The 18,577-nt window shown below is 34.3% G+C and overlaps 1 protein-coding gene across 1 annotated transcript in view; it reads left to right on the forward strand.

The window, feature by feature from the left end:
* The window catches only part of LOC149797565 (uncharacterized), a 116,416-nt gene that overhangs the window by 53,919 nt on the left and 43,920 nt on the right, over positions 1-18,577 (forward strand). Inside the window, exon 7 of the mRNA XM_089960776.1 lies at positions 10,391-10,606. Within this exon, the coding sequence (XP_089816902.1) occupies positions 10,391-10,606 (216 nt within the window). The remainder of the gene's footprint in view (positions 1-10,390; positions 10,607-18,577) is intronic.

Raw genomic sequence — 18,577 nt, forward strand, 5'->3', positions numbered from 1 at the left:
TGCCAAGTAACATTTATGTGCGTGCCAACAACATATGGATAGAAATTTCCAGGCTGCCACGAAGAGCAACAGCGTGTATGTAAGTTCCAATAACCTGTATTGTTGGGCAATGTGTTACAACCGTTGCTGGTTGGTGGGTTTCATCGGAATGATCCGATACATATTGATGTTTAAAATACATGTGTGATTGCAACATCAACAACGACCACTGATATTTCTTTGAAGTGATCTAGAATATCCTGAACATGTGGCAAACGAGGATTATCTACTGGCACCAGAAGGTTTGTGGGTGCTTGTGTAGAGCTCGATCGTTCAAACGTTTGGTCATAATTGCAGTAAAAAGAAAAGAAATTGTACCAAGCATAAGAATCAAACTCAATTACGTACTGCAAGTACAAAACTTCCAGCTGTATTTGCATTTGTACAATTCTGTGTTTGAATAAACTATGGTTAATCTGCACAAATGAATTCCAGTACCATTTATATGTGATAGGGTTCGAAGGTTCATCGCTGACCCAGTCTTGAATACAGAAACATCTTTGACAGTGGTCTTCTTACCGTTCGCAATAAGAAGTCGAAACTAACTCTGACAAAATCAGTCTTTGTTGGATCTGTTTTTATTAATATTTATTCAGATCGCCGAAATAACGGTTCATCAAAATTATGACTATAGCCTCAAGCTTCTACTTTTCATATCTGATTTGACACCATAGACCTTTCTAGGGTGAATCCATACATATTCACTTTTTATCTCTATTAATACTATAACTGTGACATAAATAAATAAATAAATAAATAAATAAATAAATAAATAAATAAAACACAGCATTTAGGATTCTCTGACGTCTGAGCAGCTTGACGTTGGTAACAAAATAGCTTGTTTGTAAATGAACAACGTCTTTCGTCAGTTTAATGTTCTCTCCATTTAAGTGTTGCAATTTCCTCAGACTTTAATTTGATTTCCTAGTGTCTAGTTTTGTACTGGATTGCAAGCTGACAGAAGATAATTCATTGTTTGAAAAAGACTTAAAGAACTTATAATCATTTATATATGCCGCTTAATTTATGCTTATATGAGATGAAAACCTTGAAATCATTTCTGCAAATTGTCCAAATTTTAATGTTACTTACATCATCTGAACGAAATGATGAATAGAATATTATATCTTAATGGAAAACGATTATACCCATTTTAATAATAAATGGCAAATAAACTTATTAAAATGGTAAAAGAAATCCTATATCATACTTTTATCTCTGTATCAAATATAAACTCAAACAGAAGATTTTAGCCTGTTAAGTTTTGTAAACTGAACAAGATCAATACTTACATTATCTTTTATAAGCCTTTGGTTGTTCTAGATTGTAAAATGTAGAAGGTGAAGTTTAGAACTTAAATTACGGCACATTTCATGAGTACCCTCTACGCCACTACTGGTCACTACAGTTGCACAAGGGCTACACGTCGAGAGAATCCTTAGATTTATTTACACCAATAGTTCGGAGAGAATATTTAAAACATTGTTTGCTTGTGTCACTACAAAATGACCTTACACAGTTGTCAATTCTTTTAGGTTTACTTATTCTGACAGAATATGATTGATACTTGGTAGCTATAATGCATTGATGTGAGAACAGTATGTTATCTCTGTACTGTATATTTTCTTTTATGTTCTGCTATATTTACATTATTTTGCCCATTAGATGTAAATCACATACTTTCTGTCCGTCTTGTATCTTATTTATTATTGTGTTTTAAGTGCAAGACCAAGTTGCACTGTAGATATTTGCTAAGTATATCCTGCATAAATAACGATTTCGCTGCAGTTAATACTAATATTACGACTGCTACTATTAATACTACTACTGCTGTTACCACTAACACTACGAATACTAATAATAACATTTAAGAATATTAACTTAAAAAAGATCAGATTCGACATGATAACAATCTTCTTGAACTTTGAACGAAGTGGAAATACTGTTACCGTGCAAGAAGCCACAATTTCCGTAATGCTTTATTTTGTTATATTAGGGATGCACAAAGGCAGATAGAGGAATCGCATCGTCTAGAATCCATATTGGATGACATATTTTTGGATATTCAAGATCTCGAAGCAGGCGAAACAAGCAAAAAAACACAACTTGCCTTGGACATAATAAGTAAATAAATTAAGAAAGAAAAAGAGAGCCCGACATATAAGTGGTTGGAAACGGCTAAGAAGATTTACAAAATTCAAGTTGATCTGGAAAGGTATAGACGCAGTTTGCTTGAAAAATATGTCATCTAAATAAACGAATTATCATGCTGTTACTTATATACATTTTTGCGAATTTTATATTTATATTGCATATTTTCATCACATAAAATATACCTACTCATGTTTTATTATTTCAAGTTCCCAAAGTGATGATTATAGGGATAATACTTAAAAGTGCGACAACTGTTTGCAATTTTTTTGGAAACACACTAGTCGTAACTAATTTTCACCTGTTTTAAATATCTTTGATCCAAGTTACGCCACATGGGAATATGGACGCTCTATCAACCCAGGGCTTGACGGCAAAAATGATCGGCTCTCAGCTTAAACATCCGAAAGTCGCGCTTGAGATTGAAATAACATTCTAAACTGAACCACCGTATGCCTGATGAATGACGATGAGTTACACGCTACAGCGTGATCAGAGGATAGAGGATTTAATATCAATGTCAGGATCCTAACAGCCTCTTAAATCAAGGAATCCCTGTATGATATACGCGCTCTCATGGAAGCGTACGAGCTTAGAAATAACCTCTTGAGGCTTGATGAACTCATTTGCTGTAGGAAATGAAAAGCTGGCACTGGTTGAATAGAAAATAAGTCTCGCTCCAAATAAAGGAGAATTAATGGAGGAAGGTATCGTTATAGCATCAGGTCTTAACGCACAATCGAACATAAAGTTGCCGACAGGGCGGATGATGAGCACCAACAATCTCTGAATATCCAGTACCTAATACGATTATGAAAGTGAAAAGGAATCGACAAAGTGCAACTGAAGCAAATGGCACGAGTGATGGATGTATCAACAGAGAAAGCGTATGTACTGTCCAGAATTATGGGGTCATTCGTGCTTATGACCTCTGACAATGTCATCAGCCACCTGATCCTATGCCTCTTAATGCTTGTCGACATGATAGGTTTCGTGTTTTTTAATATTTACAGCCAACTGTGAATCAAGTGCAATGCGCACAAACATAATTGCAATTGAAAGACACAACCAATACTGTTGTGTTGGCTCTTTTGAGCTTAGCTTCCATTTTGGGGGTGCTCTCTGCTGTTGTACTCGCCCCATCTTCCCTTTTTGTGACAATCGATGAGATACGCGTTGTTAGCAAGGTTTGAAGATTAAATGTATGCATGTTTATACTTCCTTTGCTTTTGCTGTTTTTAGTGTAGCATTCTCTTGAATAAGAAGTAATTGTCTTTGGTTTCCTTGTGGATATCAACAGTGGTGTGCGTTACAAGACGGTTGTTGTTATAGCTGACCATAAGCGGGAAGCTCTGTATTGTTACTTTATTGCCGCTGTTTAAGATGAATGAATACGACACCGTACATTTGCGCAACAATGGATTATAGAAGATGATGCTCACCAAGTTATAAACCTGATATAAAAATATCGTTCCTAATTGGTATAAATCAGAAAATGTAGCTTCAACGACTAATCAAATAATCAACGAATCAAGTTTACAAATTGTTATATTTGATATATCCATGTTTCACCACCGATGATCAATGCATAGAAACCTCAGAGAACCTCTATATTCCCTGGTTATCAATTAGTTCAATGAATTTGTATATTCAGTTATACAATCTCTGTAAATGTAATTTATAAAAAATATGTAAGCATCCAATATAGCAAACATTTCTCTCACATAGCACGTTTAGAGAGAACAGATTGAATTTCTATATTTTACGTACCTCTGCAGCTGACGACCGTTCCCGATGATGAACATCGTCTTGAGAAAGCTCGTTGTATTGTGATGATACAGCCAGATGTTATTCAATATTTTACCCTAGTTATTGTGAAATTTACGGACAAAGATCTTAAGGTGATATGATTGTACAGTGCAAGCACTTTCCTCGTGGTGATATTTTAAAGCAAAATCGGTAACTTTAAGTAGAGAAAGAAAAAAGTAAATCTGTCTCGGTGGCAATGCTGTACGCGGTAAGGAAGCCCGAGTACACTTTAGTTCATATACAAAGCATTGAAATTAAGTACACATAATTCAGCAGCAGCCTTCGGCCAAAATCCTCATTATCGTAAACCTTACATTCAGGGAATGTGACGCCCTATATCACTGTGATCACCAGAATTAAAAACTGTGCCATCTTTAAAAAATTTCTACTGTCAAAATATGATGATCGGTCAAGGAATTCCATTTGGAAAAAACACACTATGGATGTGATTCCTGGATAGCGTGTTTGCTGGTAAATGCTTAGCCGATGAAGTGACAACTTTGACATCGGTGTAAAGGTAACAATTGTTTTGGGTTTTTTTCCGACACTGCCCACTTCCATAAGAAGCAAAACCTGTTTTTACGGGCTACACCGGTTATATCCACATTCAAATTAAACAATATTAATGGGCTTGAGATTCATAAAGCTATGACCGTGTCTGAGACGGGGAAAACAAACTAATTATAATAATAAGAAAATATACCTATATTCCATCTAACACCATATATGGTGTATTATAAAGCCCGAAGACGCGAAAATTACATTATGTTCCTCTGCAAGAATTTTATTATTATTCATCATTGCTCGAAATGTATGCCTTCGTATCGTTGAAAGGCAAATTAATAGAATTTGTCCATAAAAAATGACTAAGCAGATATAAAGTGATAATTGCAATGCCAATAGCTGGTAAAGGAAAGTAACATTTCCATTGGTCAGAATGTTACCACGTCATCAAAATGAATTGCGTTCATTTATGTATGAACTGTAAGGAGAACTACTTTTCAAAGAATACCCACTTCTATAAATAGAGTCACGTGTACAGCATAAGATAAACACTGCTAGTGAAGGCAGACACGAAGTAAGCAATAAGGGAAAAGAGCATTCTTACAATTTAAACAAACAATAATTGAATAAATTCAATCTTGAAAACTAAAGCAACCAATATTTCTCATCTTTTATGAATAATATCATTCTTTCTTTGGCGAAATTTGTGAAAAATACGGAAAAATGTTTGAAGTGCGCTAGGTCAAGGTCACCGGTATACGGTATTTATAGTTAACCAACGCTGAAACTGATATGTCAGAATTTGGAGATTTTTCGCTAACGTTGCCTTATCATATAGATTATATGCAGGACGATATTAAAAATTTGACCCATCCATATTTGACGATCCTTTTGAAGTGGAAGTATCACAAACTGAGTTACCATTTAGTTTGAACTGAACCAACACCAGTCCCGATCCCATTTTATCACAAGGATGACCACAAACCAAAACGCTTCAAATCACTTAAAGAGGAAGATCTATTAAAGATATCTGAACAGCGGTACTCAAAGTCTACGAAGAAAAACACTCAGTGGGGCTGCAACACTTTCGCAGGTAGATTTATTCATTCAGTTAATAATCATAATAATAATAATAATAATAATAATAATAATAATAATAATAATAATAATAATGACTAGTATATTGGACTGTTCATCAAAGGTAAGCTTAAAGTGACATTGCTTGATACTTAATTTGCTCTTATTTATTATTTTCTTAAATTATATTTTATGAAATGGCAATATGTTGTTAATTTTCATGCAAAAAGAAAGAACAAAAAATAATTATAAATCATTCATGCCATTTTTATAAAAATGAGACTTAACATGCTCTGCAGTGAATAAGGTGTACTTTATCTTTCACGTAATACCTGTGACGGCCTAAAAATGTAACAAATCTGTTATATGATAGCAAATACAAATTATGAAAAGAAAATATGCATGAATGATTTCTTCACAATGATCTAAATATTTCAAATGTTACAAATTAAATATTACCAAGCTGAAAAACATGAATTTCAGAATGGTGTAAAGTGAAGAATAGTGAGAGTGATCTGAAGTCAGCTGAGTCTTCACATTTGGCCTAAATGTTAGCCATATTTTATGCCGAAGCTGCCCCGAAGGTCACCGCAACAAGAAAGAGGATGCTCCCTGAAGCCTAAGCTGAGGATTACCATAAAAACACATTAAAAAATGTCCCTGCTGCTATTAATCGCTTTATGCAGGTTGAATGTGGTCTTCCAATCAATATTGTTACAGACCCTGAGTTTAGAAAAACAAATGACATGTTAAATGGAAAATTAAAGTTTAACACAAAGAATGGATTATCAAAATCAACTCAACACAAACCCATTATTTCTCCATCAGACATGTATGAAATCAATAAGTACCTGATGCAAGATAACCCTATCACACTCAGATACAGGATTTGGTTATATCTGTCCATCCACTATGTTACTCGTGGATTAAAATTTCAGTCATTAACACCCAACAGTCTTGAAATCAGGTGTGATGAAACAGGGGCTGTATATAACATTCTGACCAATCAAACTATGCAAAAAGATCATCAGGGAGACTTAAATGCTAAGGTGGTAAATTCTGACAAGAGAATGTATGCAACTGGCGGTCAAAACTGCCCAGTCAGGTCAGTAAAATACTACCTCCCACGCATTAATCCAAAAGCTGAATCACTGTTCTGTCACACTGATAGAAATGCTTTTGAAAATCCCAAATTGTTTCAAATATGGTACACAACAAGATGTGTTGGAAAGAGACAATTTAGCAGTTTTATGCCTGACATATGCAAACATGCCCATATATCTGCAAGATATACTGCTTACTCTCTTCCTTCCACAGCTTTGAATGCAATGACAGAAGCCAACCATCCTGCTAGGCACATTATGTCTTTGTCTGACCACTCCAATGAACTATCATTGAAATCATACACAAGGCCCAGCACTCAACATAAACGACAAATGAGCAACATTCCTTCTAATGTATTTTCAAATGTAGCCTTGTCTGCTCAGGACTCTTCAGCAGTGCTATCTCATGCAACTGTAAATATTCAAATGACCCCTACAAACGCAAGCGGTACTAATTAAAAATGTTAAAATGACCACTACAAACCCAAGCAGTACAAATCAAGTAACTGTTACTGAATCTGCTTAAAATCCCATACAAGCACTGTCACATAATACAATGAACTATATGACAGGTTTCATTACACAATCCACCTGTCATTTCAATAACTGCACCTTCCAGTTTAGTTCCAACTAAAACGAGTAAGTGCATACAAGTTCAGGAAATACATGATTTTCAAGTTAAGTGCCTCATCTCAACTATCCAGGCTAGAATAATAATTTACAAAACATCATGTACAACTCCTGGTTTTTATTATATGGCAATTTCCAATGAATAATTATAGACCAATAAAGAAAATGCATAACAAATAGTTAGACACAAGAACAAATATTATAGCAGTAAATACATGAATGTGTCATACAATTTCTCATTTTTTTAGTGATATTGCTGTATTGTAATTATTGTTACACTATACTTATAAAAGTGTGTAAACAATAAACACAAAATTCAACAAATTAAAGTGTCTTGCTGTTTTGAACCCCCGAGTTAAAAAGTCATAGCTTCTTCCACAAGCGGCATTCTATATCAGCATTCGCCTCTGTCTGCACCCGTCCTTTAGCGTGTCTGTCTATTTTCAACACCGATGTCACACATTTGATGAGAGGGATCAAGTGACGAACAAATGTCACTAAACAAATCATGGAATAACTAAAGGGATAAAATAAATACTCAATTATATTAGATATGTGTTGGTATGTATATGTCTGAACTAACAAAAACTGACCACAGACTTTATATAACCTAACCTCATACACATACATGTATTAGTCTATCTTGTGTATAAACACGAAAATAGGTTTTTAATGGCGAAATTAGATCACTCACGTGTCAGAACAGTGATGAATCTGCCAAATCACATTTAGTCAGTCTACGAACGCATACATTCTTACAGCCATGACATCGTGAATTTAAATATTGGGTTCTCACTTTGAATACACATGTCCATTAAGGTAAAATATACAAATCGAGGCAGCATTGTTATAATTCCTTACATGGGCTTTCATTGGTTGAAGGACTGGTATTATGATGACCTTATTACGATCAAGCAGGACAATCCCAACTGCATAAATAGCTACGTAACAGAAAAACCCCAAACATGTATTACTACGCTCAATTAAGATATCTACCTTTTAATGATGCAAGCAAAAATAACATAACGAATAACTGAAATTTCAATTATAAGAGTTTAACGTTGTTTTTTCTGAGCTTATCGTGGTATAAACTGTCAGTTGTCGACTCACACAGCTTACATAACGCCTTTCGGGCGTTATTTGCCGTGTGAGTCGGCAACTGACAGTTTATACTACGATAAACTCAGAAAAAACAACGTTAAACTCTTAATTATTTCACATAATATTTGGCAGATTCATTTATGATCGATAGTTAATAAACTATCTATCATAGGTAAGTTTAAAAATATGTGGCCCGGAACGTTACAAATACATGTTTAGAAAAGACAGCACAGTAATATGCTATATTAGTCCTAGTTCCAGACCAAAGAAGGAAATATTACCACTGCTTCCCGACAATAAAAATATATGAATATTATGTGAAATGATAATATGTTTCCTAACCATTACTTGTGGTGAATAGTATTTTATATTTCTCTTATGTAAGACCCCGATTTTACTGGTCAGATACTCCGATCCACAAACACCGATCAGAATTTATTTGAGCAGACTTTTGTTTATTTTGCAATTGATCTTTAAATTGTTGCAGTATTTCTGACCTTGACCACCGTCCTTTAAATAACACAGAATAGCATATCTATATTGTTTTAAATTCAAACTGTCTACAACGATTTTATGATAACAATCTCAGGTTATACGTAGAGAAACCATTTTGCTTCTTATAACAGTTGTGGCCTTTCCACTCCAAAATTTAAAGGCAGCTTTGCCTATATCCAGTGAGGGCCATTTTAACAATGTTTTAAAACTCTCTTATATAAAAGTTAAGCTATTGCTGGGAAACCATTTGTCTCGTTACAGTCCCATCTGTCTAGTACTTATTCTTCTAATGAACTCAACATAGGTTTAATCCTTTTTTCCATATTTAAATTTATAAAATTTGTTAATCTGATATTATGTCATGATAGCGAATGTTTAAATGCTGTGCTAATAGAGAATGGGGAACAGGCATACGGGTATACACTTTCCTATCATGATTTGCACTTCACAAATGATATGTATGTATGTTACGAAACCGTTATTACGACGGTTTTCACTTTTAATAAATATAATATTAATAGGTGTGAGTTGGAAAAGTTGGTAAACAGGACTTATAAAAAGAGTTCGGAGTTTTAAGTCGGATCATTTGATTCAAATGGTCTACGTCACAGTTATTGCTGCACATCGTAACTACTGTTATAGAGTTTTGGAGAACCACTTAAGTCTTGTTAAATACAATTACTATGCAGGGTACAAAAATATTAGCCCAAATGATCTTAGATATCAGAAGGATTTTAACACCTACATCAGCTCTTTTCAAAGCTCTTAGTTTTCATACCGCCAATTATGAATCACATCATTTTTAGGAACAAATATTCTTAGCTTCTATCATATGGTGTTTGTGTCTGTAGGGAACAGTTACACAATGAGTACACAATGTGAAAAAATTGATTTATATATATATCATAAGTTCGGACAAAGGATTTTGTAGAATTGTTCGCTGACGCCGATACAAAGGTATTGTACAGTTTGTAACATGACACTAAACAACCACCTACCGTTCAGGTTTAAATCCGCTGACCACATATTAATTACACTTGGTAGCTGTTATTAATTTATAAAAGAACAGTATGTTAACGATTCAAAGATTGTATTAGTTTTTGTTATATTTATTATCCTTTTTACGCAGTAGATGTAAACCTTATAAATTCTGTACTTATTTGTATTTATATTTGTTTTAAGTGTAGGACCATCTTGTATAGTAGGTGTTAGCTAATTATACCACCCTTGATAAATCATGGCTTTTGTTCATGTTTTTGTGTTGTTGTTATTACTCTTATTACTATTATTATTATTATTATTATTATTAGTAGTAGTAGTATTTTTATTATTATTATAAAGCATTATTAATCACGAAAACTAACTCTAAATAAATTACATTCAGCATTTTTACAATCTTGTAGAACATCAGGCAAGTGAAAGTAATTTTATGAATACTTTGAAAGATGCTAAAGTTTCCGTAGTGCTTTTCTCTTACATAGAGATGCGCGAACTAATGCTGAAGAAAAGCACCTCATAGAGTCTATATTGAATGACCTTTTGTTGGATGTCCAAGATCTTGAGAAAGGAAAAAAACGCAAGAAATGGTCTGCCTTGGAAATAAAAAGTAAATCTATTGAGAAAGGAAGAGAGAACCCGACGTATAAGCCATTGGAACAGGCCAAGAAGATTTACGCAATTCACGTTGATATGAGAAGGTATAGACGCATGTTACTTGACAATATGCTATTTTAATACACAAAAACACATTCTGTTACTTACATTTACCATTGTGAATATTACATTTTGATTGGATATCTTCATTATATAAATCAATGCTATTCATGTTCTATTACTTCAGATATTAAAATGATAATGTTGCGATGACACTTAGACTGTAACAAGTGTTTTCAGGCTTTTATCGGGAAAGACACCAGTCAAAAGTAATTCTATCTGCTTTAAATTATTTGGTTATTATACCAAAGTAGTTGAATGACAACCGAAACTAGCATAACGTGATGTTAGGAAACACATATGCAGTGGTAAAGCACAATTTATTTACTGACTTGGGGATCGAAGAATGCGGCATTCAATCATGATCATATTTACCAACATAATGCAGCCGGCCAAGCATAATTTGTTATAGGAAAAAATAGATTTCTTGCCCCAAGTTTCGGCAAGTAAACGTGACTAGCATATAAATAAACTCTGCCATGATAACTCTCCATCCTCCACCTCCATAAAAGTAAAGGATGGAGGAACTTATTGACACAGAGGACGAAAACCACGAGAGTTCACATGTTAGGAAATCCGAAGTTAACGTTTAGCTATATGTACACACAAACTCTGATTTATGTTTCTCAAATAAAATAAATTATGGTTTTTGAATCGATTCAATTAATTAAGTCTCACCTTAGGATCATACTTTGTATACAATATTGCAGTAAAACATTTGAGAAACTGGACATAACGAGAGCACAAAAGGGGGTCATATTACATAGGTATCACTTAACAACAGTCATTACCGCACGTTAATTAATCGATATATGACTGTCTACCTGCCTCTTTGTTTTTTAGATGAAATAAGACAGAAGGCACAAACGAAAAGTGTGTAAAAGATCTTACTCACTAGGGAAGAAAACTCAATGTAAAATTGACGAAATAAAGCAGATATATCACCTTGTTTCCCTTTTATGGTTTTCCTTGCTACTTGACATGATGTGCACATCTCTTCTAAATCTCATTCTCAAATGAAAATGAAGAAACGATTCCGAATGTGCAGGTTCAAAGTGCTCAAGAATTTACTTGCTAGACATGTGAACTTTAACAGTATACATATATATCCTGTAGATTTGCATCTAAGAAATGACAAGTAAAAGTATGCTTATATTTTTGTAACAATACAATAATCATCATATGAATGTAACCATAAAGAATCAGAAAGATTAAAGAGTTTCTGGTTGATAAAATCTTGAGGAACATTACACACACACACCCATATATATATACATATTCTTGTTATTATGTATGGGGTACACCACACTAGACCATTAACAACTAAATAAACGTATAAAGGTGCATACATATGTAATACATATAATAAAGATGTAATAACCTATTAAGTGAAATATGTCAGGGAGTTTTACATGTTCCAATGAAAATGACAGGCGTGCAACGAGTTTCGGTTAGAACTCGTCTAGCTGCCATTTATAAAGTTGTAAAGAAACCTTCACCCCAGCCACAAAAAAACTGGAGAAACGTGGAAGGCAAGTACATGAAGGTCATCACATCTTAGTCGCTGGACGAGTATGAGCGTACAATTGCTACACGAAACCAAATTCCTATTGGGAAGAAGTGCATATTTATAGTCTTTAATTGACTCTGACGCACCAGATATAACTGGATTAGTTATTCCCGAATCACACTCATTGTGTAAGACTGCATCATTTAGTAACTACAAACAGTGTTACCTATAGAATCAGACAGATACGGAATTATCATTCATCTGATGCAGGGACCTAACCTATGCCGTGAATTTCGACCAATATCGCTATCTTAGCATTAAACAATATCCATTGCTACTCGAATTATACCTTCATCTCTTACTCTCTCTCTGTCTCTCTCTCTCTCTCGTCTCTCTTCTCTCTCTCTCTTTTCTCTCTCTCTTCTCTCTCTCTCTCTCTCTCTCTCTCTCTCTCTCTCTCTCTCTCTCAATATCTTTAGTTGTTACTCTTATTCATTGAAGTTAGTGAAAATTATAATTATATATTATGTTCCGATACCGACACATGTAGTAGCCACAGTGAGTATGTTAAAGCCTTTAATGCTTTCTGTTGTTTAGAAGAAGAAAAAAAAACTGAATTTAAAGGAGTGCATTCTGAAAGAGATAAAGGTACCAAAGGGAAATCAGGACTAAATAGCATTTCATATATCATCCACTTGGTGAGACTAGGCTATCCAGTTTGTTTTCCTTTGTTCTGAGGCGATACTTCCTTAACCATTAATAGGGATCGCTGATACTCAAATTTCAAATATTATCCCGAGAACTGGTACAATTACTTTGTTCAACAATAGCAATTACAAGAGTTTGCCACTATATGGAAAACCAACAAATTAGACTTTTAATTTTCACAAATCCATTCTCAACTAACCAAACGTAACAAAAAACTATCGACACATTTTGAAAAAGCAACTGTTATTGTAAGTGCTGTTTAATGATAAATATTATTTATAAGTCTGTGATACAGAACGTAATAATATTTGAACATTGTAATAATACCGGATGAACTGGTCCGTGTCAGCATTAAAATACTATCGGTATGCCGGTCATATAGTATATGCGATCATTGTCTTTCTTCTCTTTGCTATATGCTTCCATGATTTATTGACAAATGTACTGAAGTCCATTTCATTATTCCTGTAAGGTATATTGTCTACATCTGTCAATGAAGGTTGACCAATGTGATTATTTCATTCATAAACCTATGTCACTGTCTCAAATTAAATAATGTGAAATGAAGACTTTTCAAAACTTTGCAAACATAACTAGCAAAAACGAACATTAAGTAGGGTTTCCAATATTAGGAGTAGACCAAAATCTAGAATGTGAATGCAATCAAATATTAGCAGAGATTTATTATAGACTTTTGCCAAAAATGTTCTTTAAGCCACAAATCAGTTTCCTATTGTAAATAATACACTGATGGTTGTAATCGTTTATAGAGGGTTACATAGGGAAAGCTTCGTTCAAAAATGTCGTCTACAATAGATATTATGTAAATTTCGCCTAACGTTTCTTCGGCTATGTATATTACAATCTGCTCATGATTTATTTTCGGTTGGCACAATAATGATGCCAAATCTGTATTTCATATGATGCAATAAAGCTCAATAAGAGACTCGACATCTTGATCAAGTGAATACATTCTCACAAGCGATAAAAAGAGGCGTAGTCAGGAAGATTTAGTTCTACCAATGAATGTTGACCTAATTGATTTCTCGTCACATGCAGCCCATACAGTCAAGGACGGTGACAGAATCAATTCCTGTTTTCATAATTCAGTTACCTTGCTAGTTGTTTGCATTGCTGGACCAGGAAACCCTCAACTGTTTCTGAATATGATTTCATGAAAGCTGGCATGGGATCGGTTGTATATATTTGCACCTTCGGCTGATGATCAACCACATCATAACATTCTCAAAATGTTCAATTCATGGCATTGCCAAATGAATTGGTCTTGATGTGCTTACAGGTACTCGTGGGATGAGTTTCTGGATGTGTTTGCGAAGGCCACCAAAAAACATATATTCTTCTCACTATTGATTTGACTGGTGGACCTCAAAATAATATCGTAACATATCAAATGTCAGACAACATAGCAGATTATGGCGAGCGACGCGACAAGGCTTAGTGGGATACTTTTAGCAAAACATACAGAACGTTATTTCAAACAATCTATGGGTCTGAGTGAGTGCAACAACGAGTAATACATTATGCAGAAGATTATTTTTCCCATTAGAAGAGAAACCACACAAACATTGATGCAGTCTCATTGGTCGTGCATGCAAGCAAGACGTAAACGTGACACAACCAAAAACTACCAATAATGTCATAACAACCAAAGAGCTCAAAGGTGTTCCAGTGGATTAACTTGTGAATTGACTGGTAAAACTGAGTGTGTCAATTGGTGTGGGCAAGGACGAAACATAAGTCATTTATGAAACCACGTCGAATTTCAACATATGCTCATCAACGATATCATGGCCCAAATAACATATCACATTAATCTTGGAGAATGCTTAAGACATCAGTGACGTATATTACAACACCGATGATGAATTCTGAGAAACGTAAAGGGTTGACTTAATATTAATGCTAGAATGGCTGCATTGATTTGGAAAAACTTATATCGTTACCCCAATGATTACGATCTCGTCTATTAAGCCGGACTTTTATGACTTTCTACTCACCTGTTATTACTGATAAGTCCCTTCTACCGCAAATGCAATGACGTCATTGCGTATTTATTGGAGTTGGTATATTATTCGATCGCTGCCGTGTAGGGGATTGCCCGCAAATAATTCGTTCGTGGTATCGTCAGACAGTGGCTCAAACTGGACGTTCCACTGGCGCATATAAGATTGATACAAGCAATGAAGAGAACCGGTGATGAATAATATTGGTGACCAGTCGCGATTGTACAAATAGCATACTCGTGGATGACCATACAAGCGAATCTCCAAAGTACGCGGTTGATATTGCCCAATCATCGATGCGAACATTTGTCGGTTTTCCTGAAGATATTATTAGATTAATGTTAACCAAGATTATCCGAAAAATGCAGGACCCAAAGTTACCAATTACAATAGCGTCATGATCACTGTTACGACTCAGGTTAATCTGATATGTGACCCCATCAGGGGTAGTTACAAATCTTGAACAGTTATATATTGTTTGAGTTCTGATCTACTATGGCCGATGCTGATCTGATATCGAATACTCTCACGCCCGTGTATCTTTCATGTAACAATCCATGGTTAACAAACGTTCGTGTTACTTTTGATCACCAGGTTGGACATATATTAGACCTGCGTGGTAAAACTATGCAATCGTACCTTAAATATCAACCTAATAATACAATATAGTGAAAATTGTGCGTTGACGTATAAACTCGATGCGCATTGTTAGCACGAGTAAATCTATTTACGCGATATATGGCGGACATGGCCTTGGTGATAATGCCCAATATATGTTCACAGGGCAACAAATTGTACCAACTGATAAACAATGTGCTTGGCGAGTCGTCAATATCAACAAAAATGTTGCCGTTGACAGTTGGAAAATAGATTCGTGATACATGACGGCGATTCGTGACTGGACAACTAAAGACAGTTCTAGTTATATTACCATCATCAGCAATAATGTCAGGTCCGGGTAGTAGAATTATTAATCAAGCCGCTGAAGAATTATTGTTAGATTCGGTGATTGCAAACCTGAGAAGAGGAAGCACTGTTTTCTCATAAAAGGTATAAAACAGATATATAATGTAAAAAATGACTCAAGGGAAAATGTATCCGATCTCCGTTTGATTTATGTTCTGTGTTGTGGGATCAAGACAAGCAAAATTATCAACATTACTCGACAAGGCCAGGGATCCAAACAAGAAAGGACCAGTAGAATGTCAGGTTTCTGACATATCGTGACTCGACAAATAAAGACGGTTCCAGTTACATAACCATTATCGGCAATGCTGTCAAGTCCGGTTAGTAAAATTATTAATCATGCCGCTCAAGAACTACTGTCAGATTCGGTGATTGCAAACCTGGCTAGAGGAAGAAGATTACGGTTGTCTCCAAAAAGGTATAAAACAAATATATCATGTATACAAAATGACTCAAGTGAAAATGTATCTGATCCCACGTTTGATATGGATGCATCTGTGCTGTGAAATCGAAACAAGCAATATTATCTACATTACGCGACAAGGCTAGGGATCCAAACAAGAAAGGACCAGTAGAATATCAGGTTTATGACACATCTCTATATTTTCTTCCATGTAAAGCATTCTTGGAAGTCCAAGGAAAGATTTTATGAAATGACAATGTAGCAAACATGCCAGCGACAAGATTGACAGTGCCAAAAATGGTATAATGTTATTCAAAAGCGCACATGGAGTCTTCAGTGGAAAGGAAATAAAATCAATTCTTGACAGCGTCATTGATGAAACAATACTCAACCGTTAGAGAGACAATTGCGCATGGAAAGCTGACCCATTCATAAAGACAGACGCGAACATCCTGATCATATCAACTAAACCTTTAATAAAGTACCAGCTGTAACTGGAGACAATCCAAAATTCTACAATCGATTTACATCTCTAAATGCGAACATATTTGTGGAGTCTTGGTAACGTATTTTTCGGGCCCAAAACCATAGTCGTGTTAAACTGTAAGAGTAACGCCAATGAGGCAAGTTTGCGGGATAATTCCGCAATTCAATGCTGGTAAAATTTATAATTTATATCCATAGAGTACAAAGCGATTATGTAAGAAAAGGAACTTACGGTATTGCGAATGAAATCCGAAATAATCCTAGAACTGCAGGTACAAGTCCTAATAATTCAAGTTTTGAATAAACTAAGTGGAAATCCAAATAAAAGCCAACGCCGGAAGTTTGATGTACCTGTGGTGACCCGTATAATGGTGATGTGCCAACAGTAGTTTGTTGGATCACAATAATACAATCCAATATTTAAATCCTTATTTGAAATTTCACTATAAATTCACATCTCTATTTCCCAAAATGTTAGTTTTAATGAGTACTCTGTATTTCTCGAGAAAAATCACTTACATTAAATGAAAAGAAAATTCCAGCCATAACAAATTTCTGGTCAGAACAATATACAACTGATTCTGCTAAGATCTTAAAGATTATGTAGTTCATTACCTGAACTCAGGTCTCAATTTACATTTTCTAATAAACACTATTACCTAATGGAACGTTTCCTTCTGGAAAGTTAAAAATGTTTACAAAATAAAATGATAGCTATAATAAGTCTATTACTAAACTTAAAAGATAAAATATAGCAAACAGCAGGAAGATCTGGCAATTCATGGAGAAGTCCCGATGTTATATACTCAGGTTGAGATAAACACGTTGTTTACGAAATCAAAATCAATTATTCAGATCATATAGAAAGTAAACTTCATTTTGGATATGGTCAAATAAAAAAATACAATATTATACTTTTGATAGTGTATAATGAAATAATTTTATTTTTTATAAAGCATTCAAACAATGCAGCTGAAATATACTCAACAAAATACCCTTTTTGTAACATCTTATATAAAATTTATGATGTACTAATTATTTCATTTTCCGCGATATATTTTTTATTCATTGCCCTTTTTTATGATAATGGTTGGCATTAAATCAAATGAGTCTTAATACACACTTGGATACAGACGTGACACTCATTTACAAAACAAAATTAAATTAACCTTTTATCGTCGACGTTTCCAGCTGATAAATAATCATGTCTGCCTCATTTCTACCACTGAATGCAAAATGACTGTATCATTTCTAGAAAATCAGGTTGTCTTTATTAGTTATTACATTTTCAAATCAAAAGTAAATAATATCGGAATGTTTTACATAAGTTCGTATATCCCAAAATAGGTTTTCATTATGTACGTAAATACTAGCAAAGTATACTTATTATGAGCCATCAAGGTTGAACAAATATAGAAAATATTCCCGGATTTAATACAAATGAAAAATAATATGTTTCGCAACAAATTAGTTTATGGTTTACAACACTAATTCATTTGAGTAAACAGTAATGTGAACTTTGAAGAAAATACAATTATATTATACACTACTTGATTCATTACAAAAACACGAGTTTTCTGAACGTAGTGCAAGTATACAGCAAAACGTGTTTGTACTACTACTACTACTACTACTAAAAATAATAATAATATGAATAATGCGAAAAATAGAGCATACTATTTGTATTCCACATAATAAAGTATTTTGAAATAGATCTGCAAGATTTACTTCATTACCGTCAACATCATTATTAGCTCTGCAAAAATAGATGTTGTGCACTACATGGCCTTGTATGCAAAACACCATTTTTTTCTCTAAGAATCAAAATATTGTTCCTTGTAGCAATGTTTTTTATATT

The sequence above is a fragment of the Sinohyriopsis cumingii genome, chromosome 6 (genome assembly GCF_028554795.1).
Source record: "Sinohyriopsis cumingii isolate HCF-2022 chromosome 6, ASM2855479v2, whole genome shotgun sequence".
NCBI lineage: Eukaryota > Metazoa > Mollusca > Bivalvia > Unionida > Unionidae > Sinohyriopsis > Sinohyriopsis cumingii.